The sequence below is a fragment of the Pimephales promelas genome, chromosome 25 (assembly GCF_988280905.1).
Source record: "Pimephales promelas chromosome 25, fPimPro1.hap1.1, whole genome shotgun sequence".
Lineage (NCBI taxonomy): Eukaryota > Metazoa > Chordata > Actinopteri > Cypriniformes > Leuciscidae > Pimephales > Pimephales promelas.
In genome coordinates, this window is record NC_142793.1 from 8,423,293 (window position 1) to 8,445,196 (window position 21,904).

Consider the following 21,904-nt stretch of genomic DNA (forward strand, 5'->3'; position numbering starts at 1 on the left):
CAAGCACTCACTACTTAAAAAGAGTTGCCAAATATAAAACCAATAGAACTTCACCTATCATCAATGGGGTCTAGGTCAAAGGGATCTCCGTACACAGAGAGGGAGGCTGCGCCAATTTCTGCCCGCATACTTCCTAAACTGTACTCTGAAGGCCGATAAACTGAGGGAATAATGGAACCAGCCTTGGGCTTCTTAATCCCTAAACTCCGTGCAATACGACCTCTGGAATTAGTTTCCTTCTTTTTGACCTGAAGCGACAAAACAGTTTTGATTTTAACACTTTCTTGCCAGATATAAAATTGCAAACTTTCACGCGTTCTTGCATAGAAGAGGTACAGTAAAGCAATACTTTTAATCAGAAAATCATTTATAAATGATTTGCTTTCAAAAACCAAAAAATAAAGAACAAAAACTGTAAAAATGCTGTGGTTCCACATCTGCCAAGAACTTACCAGTTTTCTTCTAAATTTTGTTTTGCTCCCTCTGCGTTTCGGTCTCTTCACTCCCATGCCTTTTTTTGTTTTCCCCCCAGAGATTGCTGAGGATTTGCTTTTGGTTTTCCTTCTTCTAACTGGTAAGAGAATCCCATTTAGATCAGACAGAATCACATCCAGGTTAATGAAAACCAAAACACTGATTATACATAGTACTATGATCCATTTCAGATTAACCAATGGCCATTTTCAGATTAACCAATGACACGCATCTCAAAAGAGTCTTCTGTAAACCATGTGTTATTTTAGAGTAGGGTCTCTGATAGGGCTGGGCGATATATCGAATATGTACGATGTATCGTTATATTTTTTGAAACGATATGGAATGAGGCAATACCGTTTATATCGATACAGTAGTTTGATATGAGCACATCTGAAAAATAGCGGAGGTTGCAGTGTGAGCTGCTGCAGTGAAAGTAGCTAGGCTACGTAGTACAATTTGTCCTAAACATGACACAAGCTTATATTAATTGCGTCAAAATCACTTTGATATAGTTTACAAGTTTAAGGCAGCTTGCCGCCCTGTCAAATGCTCTGACAGACACTGTTGCTGACTGACAGATATACTTGCGCTGTTTAATGCGTTTGAGATGTGGTGCTTTCCTCAGTGCTCAACTTACATTTCACAGTTATATTCTCCATCTGTAAATGTTAGAAAGTAAAGCAAATATGTCCATTTCACAACAAATATGTCCATGTCAGAAGAGGACGAGCTTCTGCAAGTGAATCTCCGCTAAAATTCATGCTTCCTTGAACGAGCGCCGGCGCGCGCATGCGCGTGAATAGTACTACGTAGTACGCAATAATTCTGACTAAAATAAACATATTGCTAAAATATTTGTTGTTGGAGAAAATAAATGTGCCATATGTGGAATTTTAAACCTACAAGTATATATTTTTAATGAAAGTGAAAGTGATTATAATGGGGTAATCAAATGCAGGCTAATATAATTAGTTTGTGCTTTTTTTTTTGTTTTTATTTTCATTTTTAGTTTAGCTTTTAGTCAATATAAAAACAAAAGCTTTTTGCACATAATATATTGCATAGCCTATATTATATTTGTTTCCATATCCTTCAATATCAACATTGTTTGTAGGATATCATTGGGCCGAATGTGAATATACTGTATATGTATATATATATATATATATATATATATATATATATATATATATATATATATATATATTTTAATATAAAGATTTTCTTTATCTAAATAGAAAACGTAGAAAGTACCGAGATATATATCGTATATCGCCATTTGACCAAAAAATATCGAGATATGATTTTTTGGCCATATCGCCCAGCCCTAGTCTCTGATTTCAACACTGCTGTTCAAAAGTTCAGGGTAATTATTTTTCTTTGAAAGAAAGAAATACTTTTATTCAGCTAGAATGCATTAAATGTATCAAAAGTGACAGTAAAGACCTTTATAATATTGTTCTTTTGAACTTTTTATTCATCAAAAAACGTTAAAAAAAAATGCTTCCACAAATATATTAAGTCACTCTGTGGTGAAAATCAAGTTTTAATGTTGTTTACATGTCTATATGGTGTTTTTAATTGTTGTTCATGACACTGATTGTTAGAAGGCAGCTGTCTAACTCTGAGATGGCGAACAGGAACATGGTTTGTGTAAGAAACACATTAGCTGTTTGATGATCTAGTCAATCCAAAAGCTAATCATATTAATTCCCGTTATGTGTCTGACGTTGAAAAGAGTGATACCATTGTGCAGAGTTTACCTCAGTAAGTTGACCGAGTGGATCTCTGAACTGGTGTGAGTGAATGGAGGCGGGGCTAATTTGCATATTAATGGATCCGCGTGTACTAAATGAAGCATCGGTGTAGTTACATTCAAGCTATTTTAAGGCATGAAGAAGAATCTTCCACATGAAAAAAAAATATAAAAATGTAATTTTGGTGATCAAAGATAAAAGTATTGACTACAGGGGGACTTAAAGCAGCAAAACTGTTTTCAACACGGATAAGAATTTCTTCTTGAACACCAAATCATCATATTAGAATAATTTCTGAAGGATCATATGACGCTGAAGACTGGAGTAATGATGCTGAAAATTCAGCATTGATCACATTTTAAAATAATATTACAATAGAAAACAGTTATTTGAATTTGTAATATTCCACAATATTACTGTATTTAATCCAATAAATATTTTTTATGTATATTTTTTAAGATTTTTGGAGTATTTTCATATTTGACATTTACCTAAACAAATCTTAATACCAGGTGTAAACAGTTGGTCTACATTGGCGCTTTTCCATTATCAGTACCAGCTCGACTCGGCTCGGCTCAGCTCGCTTTTCGTTCCGTTTTCCATTGCAGACAGTACCGCCACAAATAGTTCCTGGTCGTCATAGCGACGCCTTTCGTTCCTCGTTGCCCCATGAAGCTCTCGCTGGATCCTCTCTTCGGCCACCAAACAAAAGAAAAGTCTGCACCTCCTCGTTTGACCACGGCTTATTCTTCCAAGTTGCCATTATAATAATAGTTAGTTTAGTAACTGTCTCTGGCCAAACTATTTCAAAATGGCGGGGTTATTCTGTAATAAAATATTTGTGTAATGACACAGTGAATGGTGACGATTCTCTCTGACCAATCAGCAGTTGGCAATGTTTTCACGTGACATTTTAGTATCGCCTCAGTTCAGCTCGCTCAGAACCTCACCGGAAATGACACAAAAAAAGTACCCAAAAACTTTTACACAGTGGAAAACCAAACAAAGGTGAGCCGAGTCGAGTCGAGCTGGTACTGTGTAGTGGAAAAGCGCCATTTGTCTCACCTGTCTTTCTCCTCCGGCGGGTTCTGGAGTGAGGCGTCAAGTCTCGTACATACACGGCTGTGCTGAGTCCAGCCACTACAGCATTGATGGTCTCATCCAACCACGTGGACTGCATCATGTATCTGGGAGTAAGCTAACACACAATACCACACAAATCAAGCACTCACTCATCTCACAACAGCACTGCAAAAAACATTCCCAAAGAAGAGTTTGTTCAATCACGAAACCCAACCATGAGCAAAAGTAAGTGATATTAATTTTTTTGTTGTTCATGCTTCCAGCATTTTAAGAATCCCATTCCCTTGCATTTCAACAAAACAATGTGAACATCCAAATTATCCGGTTATTTTAGGATTAAACAAACCAGTTAGACCTGCTTCATCATCCCAGTGACACACACATCTCAGCCACTGTTACACACTTGTGATTAGAGAGCAAAGCAAAAGCATCATGCAAACCTGTGCTGCTGTGCGTGCCTGTGTGATGCGATGTCTGTTGACGTTGGCCCGAACTCGTTCGCTCTGCTGGGTCCGTGCGATCGCTCGGGTCGGTCTGGCCCGGGAACGGCTGGTGGTGGGGAGAGAGCTGCTCTCCTCCTCACTAATGTGTTCAGAACCTAAAATAATTAGATGAAAATGATGGTTATTACTACAAATATGTAACAAATCTTAATGTAATGTTAATGTAACAAGTAGTTGTGAGAAATGAAAGATGACCTGACGTGCGGTTGCTGGCGACGCACTCTGGGCAAAACCATTCCTCCACAGGAACCGAATCCAAAGGTGGCGTGAGACATTCCATGTGGTACCTTCCATACAAAAGGGAGAATGATATAGAGTAAGTAGTCAAATGGAAATTAACCAATAAAACGGCGTCCCTGTAAATAGGTGGGGCTAATAAAGTACTTAACAACAAACACAAGTTCATCCAGTCAAACACCCTAAATGTGTTCAAATATAGTGGAAGGAAAATCTATAAAGAGGAAAACACCTATTTTTGCAATTCTTGAGCATTTTATATATTATATTACTATTATAATCATTATCATTATTATAATTTGAATGAAGCTGAAGTAGCGACAGATCTTTTCTTCTGTATCGTGGCAAATTTCAGAAAACAGATTTTCGAAAAAAGAAAAAATGTTGGTTGTTGATTGGTTGAAGGCAGATCTGAAAGCAGGGCTGCGTTCAGCCCCGGCAAAACGTTGCACAACGTTTTTTAAACAGAAACGGTGGTGCGTTGAACACACTGTTCTGATGACACAAGAGTTGCAACTATGGCAGCTGAGAAGGCCATTCTTTGTGAATAATTTTCGGAGCCTGATGAAGTCGGTATAAATGTGTTTAATACTAGAAAATATGCCCGATGTTACAGTTACTGCACTTGCTGCCCAGAAAACAAGAGAACATCCCAATCGAGTGAAGGGATTTGTGGAAACTGAAATGGAAGCACACATCTTACCTAATTCAGACTAAAACACATCTATTTAGCCTCACATACTGAATTTATTTGTAGTTCATACTGTTTTAATACCCTGTATTTTCTTTCTCACTTTTAGGAAAAGCACCTAATTACCTACATTTTTTATTTCTATACTATATGCCATACACTTGTAATGAAGCTAAAAATATAAACAACTAGATTATTATGTTGATATATCCTATATTTTTACAATAAAACTTACGACAAACATGTCTTCTAACATCCTCAGTTGTTGTGTATAGCGAGCTGCATCGAACACATTTGTAAATGACTTTCCTCGAACCCATTGTGCGAGTTCACTTTAATACCGCATGCTTTACAGTATATACATGTTGCTGCTGATTGGACTGCAGTTCTGACACACCCACCAAACAAGAGAAAACGTATCTCAAACCCCGTTGCACACCGGTGCACGCCATTTCCAGGAAACATGACATTCAACCCGGAAACCATAGCAAAACGTTGCGCACCGTTTTGAACTTTAACGTGCCCCAGGTTGAAGCAGGGGTGGAGTTTTAAGTGGACCACATGACTGGATCAGCCAGCATACATCACCATAGAGAAGCCTGACCTCTTAATTGGAAGAGTGAGTTACACACATTTTTAATTTCGAAATATTAATAAAAGAAAAAAAAGTTTGAAAAATAAAACATGCACAAATGATTTCTTCACAATAAGATCAATAACAAGCATTTGGAAAATAGGGTGACTTTTCATTTGATACCATTTTTTGACTATTCCTGAAACCTTAAATCCCTTTTTCCGATTTTAAAACAACACTGACAAACTTTATATAAACAATGATTTGAAAATATACAGTGTCATTATTCAAATCCAAAACAAAGCTTAAGTAACAAATAAGCAGTTGGCACATGTACCTCTGCACTGGCCAAGAGGACTAATCAGTCATTTGTGATCAATGAATAATAGGGGTGTAACAATACACAAAACTGACGGTTCGGTTTTCCCACGGTTTTGACGTCTCGGTTCGATTCGGTTCGGTTTAAAAAGCTAAAATGGCTTTTTTTAAAGTGGTTTAATAATAGAAAAAAAAAGGTCTTTGTCTTTAAATTAATTCAATTACAATTAAACAATTCACAAGGATTAAGGTTGTAGCCTGGACTTTTAACCTAAATTCAGATGCTATTTATTTTTTAGATATAATAATCAACACACAACACATTGTATCAAAACATGTAAACTGAACATAAGGCAGTTTTTACATTAACTTGTGTTTTTACTCTAATAATTTACACAGTTGTCATTTTCATTAAAAGATATTTTTAACATACATTAAATAATCAATAATCAATATCATTACCAGGTTAAGTAAAATATAATATACAGGCTAACATAGTGTATTTATTTAGTGCAAGAGTTCATTTATAGGGATGTTCGCCAGCGTCATATGTGACGTCACGAAATGGGTGTGGGCGCGAACTGGTTGGCAGAAAGAACCAAAACATACGCAGCAGTCTATGTGTTCTGTCAGCAAAACGATAATTCTTTGTACGAAAAAGCTAAAAGGAGATATAAGGTAAAGCTTTTATATAACCAGGGTTCATGTTCTATGCCTGATCCATATCGCCTGAGTGAGAATTGGAGCAAAAGCCTGAACACATGGCCAGATTTGACATTCGGCGACATCTACCTGTATCTCATCGACACGCCATCTATGTTTATCAGAGAGTCAATGAAGGCGTACAAATCTTTAGATGCCTAAGTCATAATTACGAATATTACTTGTGTTAACTGGATAACTGGTAAATTTGTTACAACTAGAGTAAAATTTTGAATCAAAATCATCTTACCTCTGATATATAACATTGGTCAACATATATGTAAAAATGTATCAAAGAAAATACAATAATTTGCCCTTAATCTATAAGGGTGTGTACACAGATGATACACTGACTGTACAGTACCCAATCTTTGGGTTGAATTATGACTTTATAATACTGTGCGGCAAAGGGCCATTACTTTTCTGCCAACCAGAGCACATGTAACCGCGTCGTGACGTCACGGGCGAAGATCTCTATTGGAACCAAAGTTGTGGACACTGAATCACTTGCCTGTTGAGGTAAATATAATGCTAGTGACAAGCTATGCTGTTTTATTGACGTCTTTCCGCTGCTGAAACACTGACTGAGCGATTACACGAGTTATGATGCCTTTCAGTAAGTATGCTGTATCTTTCAACATACCTTCAGGTGTCCATTCTGTAACTGAGGAAGAGATGATCGCGTTTACTCACGCGCCGCACTGCCGCTTGAGATGAAGAGCCTAGTATGCCTACAGCGATCTGTCAAGCCACATCAAAGAGCGCCAAAACGCCATTTATTGTTTGAATTTCGTGATCAACTAGACAGAATTCGAAAGATTACACCTTGCTTATTATCGAAAGTAACAAAACACAGAGCTTGTTATTTGGTGTTAATGGTGGTTAGACTAGAAAACTGAATTCGTGTACTGTACACATGAGACATGAGGTCCATTGAGCCAGGTTGAGCAGGGCCAGGGTAGCAGGGGGCGGGGCGGGCGTGAGTTCAGTATCATGGTTTTTCGGTTCGGTTCGAAAATCGTTACACCCCTAATGAATAAGGAAATTATTTAATACTTTTATACAGATAACTGGGGCAAACTGATCCTTTTGTAAATCAGAAACAATCTTCTGAATTAATAGATTAAAAACTCTGATACGTCTCATTTACAAAAGGTAAAAGACTCACCTGCTTATTAGCTAGTGTTCCTGAAAACCTTAATGAGCTCGTTCAGGTGTGTTTGATTAGGGCTGGAGCTAAACTCTGCAGGAATTAAAGTGGATCTCGAGGCACACATTTGCCCACCACTGTACTAGACCTAAGCCAATCTTATTGAGTGTTTTTATTATCAATTTAAATAAAAACACTCAACCTGATTAATTTACATTACACACTCCAGGAAGTCTATAAAGTTGATTATGAACAAAAAATAACCATGGCAAAAAACGCTAAAAGTCCACAAGTCATTGGTGCTCTTTGCCCAAATGAGTGTCTCAGTATGTAGTACTATAGTGAATTTATATATTTATTTTATGTTCATCTATATACAGTACCCAAGTACACAATTCATTTCTTACCCAGCATCACAGCCATCACACAGCAGCAGGCGATCTTCACGGTCTCGACCCCCGCAGACCTCACAGCTTGTCTGATCCAAGTCCAGCTCCACCTGTTCCTCCTCAGGTTTTACAGGCTTCTTAACTGCAATCTAAGCACACACAAACTAATGCTCTCCGATCTGCTTAACTAAGGCTGATATTTGGTATGTTCAACTTCAAGTGGAGTCAGAAAAATCGTCATTACGATGCCCAAGCACAAGAATGACAGAGAAAAGTTATATTTAGAAAGGGGGAAACTCATAATACACAAGAAATATTTACATTATAAGCGATTTGAAACACTGATCTACAGAGGTCAGTGAGCAGGTCTAATAATCACACAACTTTCACATTTGTGAAACCATTTTGTAATATCATCTATGAATAACTGATAGAAATCAATATTTTTTATTTGGGTTTATTATTGACAATATATTTCTTTCAATGCAGAAAACGTGAATGGAATCACAGAATCTTGTCATAAAATTGGAATTTACTGTAAAACACAATGTTGTCATAAAAACAAACATGAAGGACAGATCTGGTGTGGGACTCACTGTTTTTTTTACTTTTCCGCCATGACACTTTCTCAGGAAAATGTTCTCAAAGACTATTCGGTCCACAGGACAGGAGTTGGCATTCTGAAAACAATAATACATTTAAAATGTGACATTATTGTTTATGAGCAAGGGTTATGGTTAACTAAAACCATTAAAAACAGTTTTGTTACTTCAAATAAAATAAATGTTAACTGACCAAAAGAAAAAAAAAATCTTTAAAAACAACTTGTTTTATTTCAACTAGTTGCTAAGGTAATTTTTTTTAACAATGTACTTAAATTAACTTATACAATTAATTAATTATATTAACACCGAAATAGAAATTATTTATAAAAAAGGTAACAAAAAAATACATATAAACACAAACAAATCTAAACGAATTAATTAAAAAAAAATCAATTATGCATCTCTGACATGATCATCGGGGTCCAAGCACCAGTGGCTAATGTGGATGATTAGTGATCCAACTTAAATGGATCTTACGATGTTGTTTTTATAGCAAAGTCCATCTTGAATCACCACAAAGTTAAGGTTTGATGATAAAATGTGTGGACATATATTCAACATTTAAATTTAGATGAATTGCATGTCATAGGATGTCAGAGGACAAATTCAGATGAATGTGAAGATATAATTTGCAGCTCAAATAATTTATCTAAAGCTTTTATCTTAAGGCCCTTTTCATTTTTATAATTTATTTCTATATCTGTCCGTTGGCTCATAAACTTATGCATGCATTTTAACACGTCAGTGTTTGTTTTATTATTCACGACAATAAATGTCTATTGCTTAAGCTCCATTGCTATGCGTCATGGTTTGTCACTGTAGTTTCCCGAACACACACACAAGAAATTAAATGTTTAACAATATGTTTTCAATGCTCCTTTTTGAAGTTTCTCTCAGATCTGTTTTAACTCCATTGCTGCTTAAACAAGTGGACACCACAACTGTGTAAATTAATGAGAGACTACAAATTAGTGCCTGAACAATTTAGTTTAACACACATTAATATTTCCATCATGTTGCAAAAACCCTCTTATAAGGGTAATGTATTTAAAGCAATATCTCATGTAGGTTTTTTAAATATACACATATTATATATTATTATATATATTTAAAGTCCCCGTGAAATCAAAATTGAACCTATTTACTTTGTTAGCGCATATTACTAGTCTTGTGGTGAACAATTAATCCGTGCAAGTGAATATATATTAAAAAAATGTTTTACCCTAGTAATCTTTAATCAAAATCTGAAAAGTTTGGAACGGTCTGGAACGGTTTCTTTTTCTGATGACGTAGATTTCACAGTTTGGGTGGGGAAACGCTTAACCACTCCCCTCAAACCGTTAGTTTGCTATGAGCGAGAGATGGAGAGGAGGAGCGCTAGAGTAAAACCCTGCCCTCTGTTCAATATTCCGTTTCACTTGGAAATACGTCACAGCACTGGAGAAAAATCGTTTGCAACTTCCGGTTCACGGGGACTTTAATATAATATATATTTATATCTTGCATATCATTTGCATGTGATTATTCATCCACGTGAGACCATGTTAAGGTTCAAGACGTTAGGAAAATATGAAATACAGATGTGCCATGTCACAATATATATTTTTTTTTTTAAGTAGCCTATATCCTTGCCTTGTTTTTGAATGAATAAATCAAATAATGTCAAATACATTTCAGATAAAGATTTTCTCAATCTTTTCCTCTGGCCAGTATTTTTAATGAATTTGTATTTTAATGGAAACAGATAGACATGGTAGTGGATTATTTGGAACTATTTTCTCAGACAATCTGCTATTATCATGATTAGCAATTATCTCTAGATAAAACATTAAAACACTGCATGCCAGAGGGAAAATGTTCAAAAGCATTGCATCCACAACAAATATATTTCTATTTATTGAATTTTTTTTTTTAACTTCTCAGTAATGATTTCATGTAGTTTAAGTGTTTGTTATTGAAATACACCTCTGGTGCAACTCAGACACATCATCAGTGATGTATCCTGGGTTCATTGGGTGTTTCGGGTCTCACAACATCATACACCCTCGCCCAGGTGACCCAGCCAGGGTTGATCAGACCCTGGCTTGTGTCTGAGTAGCTTGTATGATCCATGGATCGCCCCGCTTGATCCACAGCCATCTTGACGCCTTTTCGGCGGCGTCCGTGATGTTCTTGACGGCTTTCCTGATGTGCAGTCCCTCCACTCCAAGCATCTTGAGGGCCCTAATCAGTGACTGGCCGACGAATCCTCTGCACCCGACCTCGATGGGATTACATCGGGTCCTCCACCCCCTGCTTCGGCATTCACCTGCCAGCTCCTCATACTTGGCCCTCTTCCTCAAAAAAAGCCTCCTCCATCCGGTCTTCCCAGGGCACAGTCAACTCCAGCAGGACCACTTGCCTTGTTATTTCTGACACCAGGACAATGTCTGGCCTGAGTGTGGTCACTGCGATGTTTTCTGGGAATTTGAGCTGTTTCCCAAGGTCGACCTTCAGCTGCCAGTCCTGTGCGGTTGCCAGCAGCCCCCCTGATTGCTTCAGGCGCTGGTGTGGCTTCTCCCCAGCTTTAACAAAGGCGATGTTCTGTCTTGCTGGTCGCTGGTATCTACTGCATGCGATTTCAGTGCTGATAACCTCTGCAATGACCCTCAGTACTTGGTCGTGGCGCCAACGGTAGTGCCCCTCTCCCAGTGCTTTTGAGCAGCAGCTCAAGATGTGCTCCAGTGAGCCTCCCCTCTGGCAGAGTGGGCACAGTGGTGTCTCTGCTAGGCCTCAGCGGAAGAGATTGGATGGACTGGGGAGGACATCATAAACAGACTGAACCAGGAATTTAATCCGGTGTGGCTCAGACTTCCACAATTCTGTCCACGATATTTTCCGGTCTGCTGCCTGCTCCCATCGAGTCCATGCTCCCTGCTGCCTCATCCCGACTGACCTGCTGCAGCGGATTTCTTCCACCCCAGCTCGGACCTCCTCTTGAATCAGCTGTCTCCTTTCCTTTCCCTGGGCCTTGTTAAAGCGAGGTCTTGGATTGTTCCCGAGTCCTGCCCGTCCATGCTACTGCCCCCACCAGCTCACTATGTCGCAGCCGTGACTCAGCCTGATCTACTGCCTCTTGGGCCTTCCACTTCCTGCCGGTTCTGACTTCTATGCCTGCCGAGGAGACCTTGACGTCGCTGGAGTCTCTATACAGTAGCACCTCTCTTGATCGGGTTACCATAAATTCTTCCTTCAGACTGCTGAAGGGCAATTTTAGGTTGTTCTTCCTCCCGTACAAGGCGATGTCACTGAGGCTTCGTGGTAGGCCTAGCCACTTCCGCAGGAAACAGCTGACTTTCTTCGCAAAGCATTCGACGATGGTAATTGGCACGTCGTAGACCAGCAGTGGCCAGAGCAGACGGGGCAGGATGCCGTGCTGGTAGATCCAGGCTTTAAATTTACCTGGCAGCCCTGACTTGTCCACAGCCGTCAGCCAGATTACCAACTGGTTAGTTGTTGTCTGGAGAGCTGCGGTGTCCTTCAGGGTGCAGTCGTAGATCTTACCCAGACTCTTGACTGGCTTTTCTCCGACAGATGGTATCTGGATGTCTCCAAGTGAAAAGCGGAACTGGACTGTAACCTTCCCTTTCTTTACCACCAGGGACCTGGACTTAGCTGGCTTAAAGTCCATCCTAGCCCATTTGATGAGGTGCTCGAGCCTTTGGAGAATCCATCTGCACCCCGGAACCGATGCTGTGGTCACCGTCAGGTCATCCATAAATGCTCTGATGGGGGGCTGCCGTATGCCTGACTTGGTGAGTGGGCCTCTGCACTCTACCTCTGCAGACTTCACTAGCATATTCATCGCCAAAGAAAACAATATCACGGAAATAGTACATCCCGTGATAATGCCCTTCCCAAGCCGATGAAATGCAGAGGTTTCTGCTCCAGAGGTGACTCTTAGACTGAAGGAATTATAGTAATCCAGTATGAGGTTCTTAATCTTGTCTGGGACGTGGTATCGGTCAAGTGCGGCTTCTACCAGTCTATGAGGGATTGACCCGTAGGCATTGGCGAGGTCGAGCCAGAGGACTGCCAGATCCCCTTTGCCTTCACGTGCCTCACGTAAGAGCTGGGTGACAACTCCTGTATGCTCGATACATCCTGGCATCTTTGGGACTCCCCCCTTCTGCACCGAGGTATCGATGTACTTGTTCCTCAGAAGGAACTCCGTCAGGCGTCGGGCAAGAATACTAAAGAAAATTTTGCCCTCAACACTGAGGAGCGAGATGACTCTGAACTGCTCGATGGTACTTGAGCTCTCCTCCTTCGGAATCCAGACACCCTCTGCATGTCGCCACTGTTGCACCACCTTCCCCCTCCTCCAGATGACCTTTATTAGTTTCCATAACGTCTTCAAGAGTCTGGGGCACCTCTTATAGACGACGTACGGCACTCCACTCGGGCCTGGTGTGGAGCACGTTCTAGCAGCCTTGACAACTTCTTCAACTTCCTTCAAAGTTGGCTCCCTGGTGTTAAACGCCGAGGTGGGTTCCGGCGGAGTTATCAACATTTTACATGGCCCGAGCTCTTTGTCTCTTGCACTGTCACTGTAGGTGGTGCTGAGGTACTTGTTAACCTCTTCTTCAGAGCACGCAAGATGGCCACTTTTTTTCTGCCCGAGGATCTTCTTCGTAAATCCAAAAGGGTTAGAAATGAAGGCGACACGTTTCCTGGCTCTCTCTTTGCCCCTCCTCCTATGCCACTCAGCTCGCCGGAGGGTGGTTAGTCTTTTCCTTAGGGTGTGGCGGAGTTCTTCCAGACCAGCCTTTTCCTCCTCCCTAGCCTGCTTGAACTGCCGCCCGAGCAGTCTGAGCTCACTCCTTAGCTGGCTGATCTTCACTTCCCGTCGGTTTGGCTCTGCCACACCTCTGGTCAGCTGTTGTTCCTTAATACCAAACCTTTCGGCTCCGATGCTGATGATCAATGCTGACAGAGCCCGCAACTTCTGGCCTACACTGCCCCTCACGGTAGCTTCAAGGATTTTGTCCAGGTCCTCATCGAACTGGAGCCACTCTCTCTCCTTGTTGGCAGCAGGCCACTTGACCCGGCGGTGTTCGGAATGTCTGACATGGGGTGGAGCTTGTGGTGCGTGGAGGTTCTGGGCACTGTGGGGTGACTCCGGGCCGGGCTCCTCCTGCGTCTCACCAGGTATTGGACCTGTGCGTTGCACCACTTGCTTCCCGATCAAGCATTTCATTTTAGCCTGGTGGATCTTCAAGCCATGCCGGTTCTTGCAGACTTTGCCACATACGCAAACTGCACTCATTGTCGTTTCTCCATAAGCATTGGTCGTTACCTGTGTGTCCGTCCTGTTGGGGTGCTCATTCTCCCCCCCTCTCGGGCACCCCTGGGGGTATGAATCATTAGGGGTTTTCGTAGCATGTTTATGGGTGCATCCTCACGGAAGCTGCAGTCTGGGTTGCTGGCCCTTGCTGCCCCGGTTACTGTCTTCCCAGTTTTACGTTTAACTTCATTAACGAGAATAGCATATTTAATCTAAATGTTTATCAGAAGTAAAACATAGTTTCAATCATTTTTTTCATTTATTTAAACTGTTATTGAGAACGTGCACTGTATTTATTAGCCTACTCATGAAGATTCATCTGCCGTTAGATTATGTGCGCCAGTTTCACTAAACGGCCCAACGCGCGTGCTGGCTCGGTCTCCAATTCCCTTTGTCTCCTGAATGTGCGTACGCACGGCTCAAAGTTTGCTTAATGGTGCGCACAATCTCCCGTCAAGTTTGTTTTTTATAGATCACAAACTTTGCGTGGAAACTGGCGTACGTACGTTTCCAGCCCCGTTTTGTGCGTACGCACACTTTATAAATGAGACCCCAGGTGACTGTGGGGGCCATTTTAGTACAGTTCGAGAAACTACTTTGAAATGATTCAAGCTTTGTGACATGGTGCATTATCCTGCTGGATGTAGCCATCAGAGGATGGGTACATGGTGGCCATAAAGAGATGGACATGGTCAGAAACAATGTTTCAGGTAGGCCGTGGCATTTAAACGATGTCCAATTGGCACTAAGAGGCCTAAAGTGTGCCAAGAAAACATCCCCCACACCATTACACCACCACCAGCAGCCTGCACAGTGGTAACAAGGAATGATGGATCCATGTTCTCATTCTGTTTATGCCAAATTCTGACTCTTCCATCTGAATGTCTCAACAGAAATCGAGACTCATCAGACCAGGCAAATTTTTTCCAGTCTTCAACGGTCCAATTTTGGTGAGCTTTCGCAAATTGTAGCCTCTTTTCCAATCTGTAGTGGAGATGAATGGTACCCGGTGGGGTCTTCTGCTGTTGTAACCCATCCGACTCAAGGAGTGAGTATTTCAGTCAAAGTTGCTCTTCTATCGGCTTGAATCAGTCGGCCCATTCTCCTCTGACCTCTAGCATCAACAAGGCATTTTCGTCCACAGGACGGCCGCATACTGGATGTTTTTCCCTTTTCACACCATTCTTTGTAAACCCTAGAAATGGTTGTGCGTGAAAATCCCAGTAACTGAGCAGATTGTGAGACACTCAGACCGGCCCGTCTGGCACCAACAATCATGCCACGCTCAAAATTGCTTAAATCACCTTTCTTTCCCATTCTGACATTCAGTTTGGAGTTCAGGAGATTGTCTTGACCAGGACCACACCCCTAAATGCATTGAAGCAACCGCCATGTGATTGGTTGATTAGATATTTGCATTAATGAGAAATTTAACAGGTGCTCCTAATAATAATTTAGGTGAGTGTATATATATATATGACATGACATAATGACCACTAGGAGGTGCTCTAGGTTTATGTTTTCCTTGATTGGTTTACCCTGAAGAGATACAAGTATCAACATACTTGTTGATACTTTACTCATAACATTCAACATTTGTTGTGTTTTATCGTGAAATGAGAGTTAAGTGTCTTTATTAAAACTAATGGATTATCAGTGGATATCGGATTATCTGCAGTGTCCACAGATATAACCGTGATCCGCACATCACTAGTACAAAATTACATACATTTTTTAATGGAAGGTCATTCAGATGTGATGCTTTTAGCCACTGAAATTTGATGTATTTTTTTTTTTTGTGTGTGTGTGTGTGTGTGTTTTTTTTTTTTTTTAGGTATCGGAGTCATATAGGATGTGTTTCTAGCCCTTAGGGTTCCAAAATCCAAACTGCCACCTTACAGTGCCAAATAGTCACGGACGGGTGTGTGTCAGTGTGTCCGAGTAGCAGTGCTCAATTGGGATCATTCTGTTAATTTGAGGGTCTCTACAAATTACGGTCCATGCACTTTTAGGGAGGAAGATTAAGAACATCAGTACAAACGCAAGTGTTCCAGCACTTCGGTGCTTGGACTCGTAATAAAATAACAGTGTTATGAATAATACCGCATCAACAATAAAGTTGTTTCCCCAGTATTATCATATTATGAATAAGGCTGAATAACTGTAGAAAATCACTGACCAAATATGGATGAGATCTTAATGCACAAGTTACGTAAAGGGTCTAAGCTTGTCAATCTTACCTTTGACCATTCCAGAATGCAGTCCAGACAGAAATAGTGTTCGCAAGACTCCGGTGTGGCCACGGGCTGCTCGTGGAAGGAGTTCAGGCAGATGGGGCATTTTTCTGAGTCCTCGTCTGAGCTCAGGTCAGCTGCATGCACAGGAGCCTCCCCTGCAGCCGCTGCTTCCAGGACGTTACCAGAGTCCTCATCTGAGGAAACAAGTGCGGCGCTTGAGTGCTTTTCCTACTGGGTTTGGTTGAAAATTGTGTGGCCGGTCTTATGATATGCATATTTTAAGGCAAAATACAAACACATCACTCCCACCGATTTAAGGTCCACATGATCTGATATCGACTGGAAAGCACTTTATATGACTGAAATTATATTGTGGTTAGAAATGCTTTTGGTTAGATTAGTTTTATATTAGTTTGGATTCATAATAAAATGTAGTAATTAAGAAACAGAAGTTGCAATCATCTTTTGTTCTATATTGTGAAGTTTTTCTAAAAATGAAACGAATGAGAAATTGTTTTTGATATTTGACTTGATTATTTCCATCAGAATTGATTGATTGATGAAATTTGCTAATTGCTCTCACAAATCATTTTGATTAAAGATTACGAGGGCACGTTAATTAAAAAAAATATATATATATATTGATATTGATATGCATAAGGGTCAGAAATTAACTTTTTAATTAAGGGGCAATATTTATTTTTTAAGGAAAATTTTTATCAGTTTAAATGTATCAGTGTTGTATTTGTCAAATATTTAAATTGAACCAGTTATAATCAATCACAATGCTACAATTTTTTTTTTTTTTTTTTTTTTTTTGCAAAAGTGGAGCAGAAGCAGTATCTGATATGGAACTTTTGTATATTTACACAGAATGTTTAATGCTGTTAAATGTAAATATATGTATGATTATTTCTCTTGATATTAGAATAATGATTATTAATGTTGATTAAAAGAACATTTTTGTGGGGAAACAGCACATCATATTCAAAACAAACTAAGAACCATTCATAAATTAGCTTATTGCATTTTATGGATTAGAAAATCAAGACTTCACATTGGTTATTTCAATAGCATGAAAAACAAAACAGTTAATCAAAATGGAAATATTGAACGCAAGCAAAGAATACTGAAGCGAGTCAAGATATGCAAGTATTTCACAAAAACTCCCGTTACAATAACTGAAACTGAAATAAAATAAATAAGTCTACACTGTAAAATGAATCTCTTATTTGCATCTTTTCTGCACTTTGTTGTTTATGATGAGAATTTGTGCTGAGATTTGTGATGAGAAAAATGCAGGTTCAGAATTCAGTGCAATGAACATGAACTCTGAATCTAATTGGAAATTGCATTCATAAGTTGAACAGAAACGAGTGTGCTTGGTTATAATGCTCAACACTGCATATGAAATATGATGCAACATGAGCAAATCTACTGTAAATGTAATGCCGTAATCGATATTTTTCATTCATTTTACATTGCACTTTAATCGTGATCAAGCTCAACTTGAGGGCTTTAACTTGTTAAATTGACAAGCATAAAAAAAGTCAATACAAGCATGTTAGAGTTAAATCTTACTTTCACTTTCACCCTCATCTTCCTCCTCCTCCTCCTCCTCTCCATCAAGGACATCCTCCTCTTCATCATCATCATCATCATCCTCCTCCTCACTGCCTGTTTCTCTTTCCTCTGATTCCCCCTCATCTTCTGAGTTTTCCTCTGATTTGGAATGACATGCAGGAAGAGAAGTCATGTAAAGTGAAAGAGGAAACTAAATAAAAATATGTTTTTAAAATGCAATAAAGCCTAGTATATCAAATTTCACAAATTTCTAAGGCATCCAAATGATCAACATGACAACTCTGCTGAAAAACATGATGTACACAATCTACTACATGCTTTCTGTCATCTGATTGATAGTTAATATTTTTTAGCAAGTAAAAGGTCTTCTAGTATAATAATAAAAATGTCTCCCACCTGGAAGTCATGGCACATGTTTTTTGTTGTGAAATCTTTACTGATTTTTTTTTTACATTGTTAGAAATATTTCAAGATGAACACTTACTGTAACTGAACTGAAGCACTAGTTCACTTTGAAATTCATTTTTGATATGTTTTAGCTTACCTCAAGGGCATCCAAAATGTAGGCGTCTTTGTTTCCACAGTATTTTCAATTTTGATATTTTTAGGTCAAACCGTACTTGTCTGTCAGTCATATTATGCAGGTAATTGGGGTCCACCTCAAAGAGCATGCACAGAGAAGTCCAAATTAAATATGATTTAATGACTCGTAAATGTACACATTGATGGCCTAAGACACAAAACGAGTGGTTTGTGTGAGAAAATGAACAGTATTTATATTGTTTTTACCTCATGTAACCAAAGCAACGTCCAAGTGATCTGAGGGCGTGGACGCTTTGGTCTGTGCAAGCGCCGGAAGTGATATCTTGTGCGTGTACGTCACTCACTGTTTACACTGAGATTTCAGAAGTGTTATCTTTCACTGTGAAGATCTAAACATATTTAGATATACAGGAAATCGCAATGGAAGACGATTTCGATATATCAGCACAGACAAAGTTGAATTTTTTCGCAACCGCGCGATCACTTCCGGCGCTTTCTAGCGCTTGCGCAGACCGAAGCACCCTCGCCCTCAGATCACTTGGACGTGGCTGTGGTTACAAGAGGTAAAAACCATATTAATACTCTTCGTTTTCTCACACAAACCGCTCGTTTCATGTCCTAGGCCATCAATGTGTACTTACTTTTACAAGTCATTAAATCATGTTAAATTTGGACTTCTCTGTGCATGCTCTTTGAGGAGGACCCCATAGACCTGCATTATATGACTGACAGACGGTTTGACCTAAAAATATCAATATTAAAAATACTGTGGAAACAAAGACACCTACATCTTGGATGCCCTTGAGGTAAGCTAAAACATATCAAAAATTTATTTCAAAGTGAACTATCCCTTTAACTTGATTTATCCATATATCAAGTTTGATACAAACTTAAAGGTTAAAAAAAACATTTATTAAAAAAATAAATGCACATGTCAGACTTTACAGAGTTAAATATGGTCTACATAATTTAAGGTCCACCACACATATGCTTCTCTGTGTTGTTCCATTTGCTGCTGACACAAGACCACTAACCGTCATCAGAGATAATGGACATGGCGGGTCTTTTTCCTTTCCCATGGGAGACGTTCCTGTTGATCAGCTCATCCTGGCTGTCCTCCTCATCCATGGTTCTGCACTGATTTAATCTAGATATTTTTCAGCACTGAACAACCTGTAGGGCACATAAGCATCATCTAATGTGAACATCCACTCCAAATGTGACCAAAATGTAAAGCGTCAAACAGAATTAATAAATCAGAAAAATCCAATAAACCAGAATGACTAACTTATAATTATAGACATAATTTATCAACATCCATCTGATAGATCAGTGTACTCATTTTAAAACACAAGATCACACAATCTATTAGTTTAGATTTTTCACATCGGGCTGAAACGTCCTCTTGATTTAGTAGTTTGATACAGATGGTTCAATGCACACATAACTCTCAATGCTTCTATTGTACGGACATGTTATTGACTAGATGCTAACGGCTAACATCAAGCCAGCTAATAAAACACTAGCTAACCTGCTTCATTTTACCCACATTCCAGGACAATGATAATGCGGTTGTAAACATGAAAAACATTCAATGCAAACACCAAAAGTCATATTATTTAGTGAAAGTGAGCCTTGTGCACTTGCACCATAGCTAATGCTAAAGCTAACACGCTATCGATGTTTCTTGTCCTTAGTCTAAATTTAACTCATCAGCTGTTTTTGTTATGTACTATCCAGGCCCTATAGAACAGCTTGTATAGGCGGTAAATGTCTCATTTATTGAATTCATATGGGAGTTTATAATATTGAGTATTTGTACCTACCCAGTAAGGTTGTATAAGACATTATTTGTGTTTTGAAGTCCACTCGGCGTTTGTCTTTGACGCTACCGGTTCGAATCCTACTATGGCAAGGAATTGCTCATGAATATTAATACAAGTTTCGTGAGGTCCGCCCAATGGGGTTTATTGCTGTCAAATTTTACAAATAATTCTACTTTGGGCGAATGTTTTGGCTTACTATGAATATTATTAACAAGTTTACCAAGCAAATTCAGCACGACTTGATTAAGGGGTTCAAGAAACCCTACTTTAATTGTTAGGATTTGTATAATTATTTGCAATTTAGAATCATCAGCCAACACACAATATTATAGCCCCCAGTGTTTTTAATTAATAATACAACTTAAAAATGTTCCACATAGACTGTAAATCTAGATGATTCAATATAAGTTTATCTGTCCAGGCCTACTGTCCAGCCTGCACTGATTATTTTCATGGATTCTGGCTTAGTCCACTTTGTCATGAGCTCTCAGACATCTTTGGGCTCAGCATCCCAGCTTTCCTGGGAGAAATGACTCAAACATTACATTACAGATTTCTAATCATCTCAACCCCTTTTTATTAAACTTACTGTCCATACTTGCCCTACAAAGCAAAAAGGCAGTCTGCATTTTTGGTCAAACAGTTGTTATTATCATTTTCATGACATTCAAGGCATCCTTTGTTATACAAAACATCATATCTCAATTGTGTGTCGTTTCAGAGAAAAATGGTAGTCGTTTGCACAGTAACTGCAAAAAACCCATAGTCATTTTTCTCAGTTCTGCACTCTGCATAACTGCCTTTTTGCTTTGTAGGGCAGCATAGCAAAAAACCCCAAAACAGATTCTACTTAATTGGAAAGACAGAACAGAACTCTCAATTAATCAATCACTCAATTATTATTAGTAACTTCATTATAGATTCGTTCAAACCTGGTCCCCTTTTTTTCAATACCTATCTAAATAGGAGAACTGATTCCTCTTTGTCATAAACCAAAAAAAACTCATAAGGAACATTTTGTACCGCTTTATATAATACATGTAGCCAGGGGCGGAGCCAGACTTTGTAAACATTCGGGGCTTAGCCCAAACAAACTCTAGAATCACAGTCCCGCCCATAGATGGTCACGCCCACAGCCCGAGAGAGCGCTGGTGCCGGAAGTAAATTTCCCATTAATTTCTCCCATTGACATTTTGTAAATCATATCTAAAGAGTATTAGAGCATCATCATAATTGCGTTCCATTCGACTGTAAGTGGACTGAGAAGTGAACTTCACTGGGTATTTTGCCATCTTAAGAGAGATTCCAATTCGAAGGGAACGAACATGTTCAGTTCGAAGGGCACTGCAAACAGCAAAGGGAATAAGGGAACATTGATACATCACTTCACAGGAAGTCAGTGAAGTCCACTTCAACTGATACCGTGTTCAGGGAGTAGGGAGCAGTGAACACTTGTGTAGGGACCCTGTCGAATGGAACGCACCTACTGAGGGTAACCAGCTACGGCCTATGGCTACGGCTGAACTCATTAGCATACAACATATCATTTCGAGTGAAAAAACGAAGAGAAAATAAAAATAAAAAGTCAAGGGTACAAGCCTATGTATATATTTTCATTTCCGAGCAAAGGAACTACTCCTCCCATAAACCACCGCGCCTCACTAAAGTCGACTGAAAGCCACCATGAAAGAGCCTTTTGAGTGACTTCCAAATCTGACTATGGCCACGTGAACTTTTTCTCCAGTGAATTTTATATAGTGAATGTGCAGGGAAACTCCTTTTCCTAGATTTACTGAAGCAAACACATTTGCAGCTCAACATGCAAAAACATTGAGTATCTGGCTCGCTTATTAGCTAAGCTGTGGCAACTGCACATCCAATGGCGCGGGGGCGTCTCAGAGG

The 21,904-nt window shown here is 39.4% G+C and overlaps 1 protein-coding gene across 1 annotated transcript in view; it reads right to left on the minus strand.

Moving 5' to 3' along the window:
* The window catches only part of phrf1 (PHD and ring finger domains 1), a 34,820-nt gene extending 14,723 nt beyond the window's left edge, over window positions 1-20,097 (minus strand). The window contains exons 1-11 of the mRNA XM_039663120.2: window positions 20,003-20,097; window positions 19,211-19,349; window positions 17,631-17,771; window positions 16,053-16,243; window positions 8,478-8,561; window positions 7,900-8,030; window positions 4,016-4,107; window positions 3,758-3,915; window positions 3,300-3,432; window positions 453-571; window positions 55-248 (exon numbers count right to left, since the gene is read on the minus strand). Coding sequence (XP_039519054.2) covers window positions 55-248; window positions 453-571; window positions 3,300-3,432; window positions 3,758-3,915; window positions 4,016-4,107; window positions 7,900-8,030; window positions 8,478-8,561; window positions 16,053-16,243; window positions 17,631-17,771; window positions 19,211-19,304 — 1,337 coding nt within the window. The 5' untranslated portion in view covers window positions 19,305-19,349; window positions 20,003-20,097. The remainder of the gene's footprint in view (window positions 1-54; window positions 249-452; window positions 572-3,299; window positions 3,433-3,757; window positions 3,916-4,015; window positions 4,108-7,899; window positions 8,031-8,477; window positions 8,562-16,052; window positions 16,244-17,630; window positions 17,772-19,210; window positions 19,350-20,002) is intronic.
* Window positions 20,098-21,904: the final 1,807 nt, after the last annotated feature.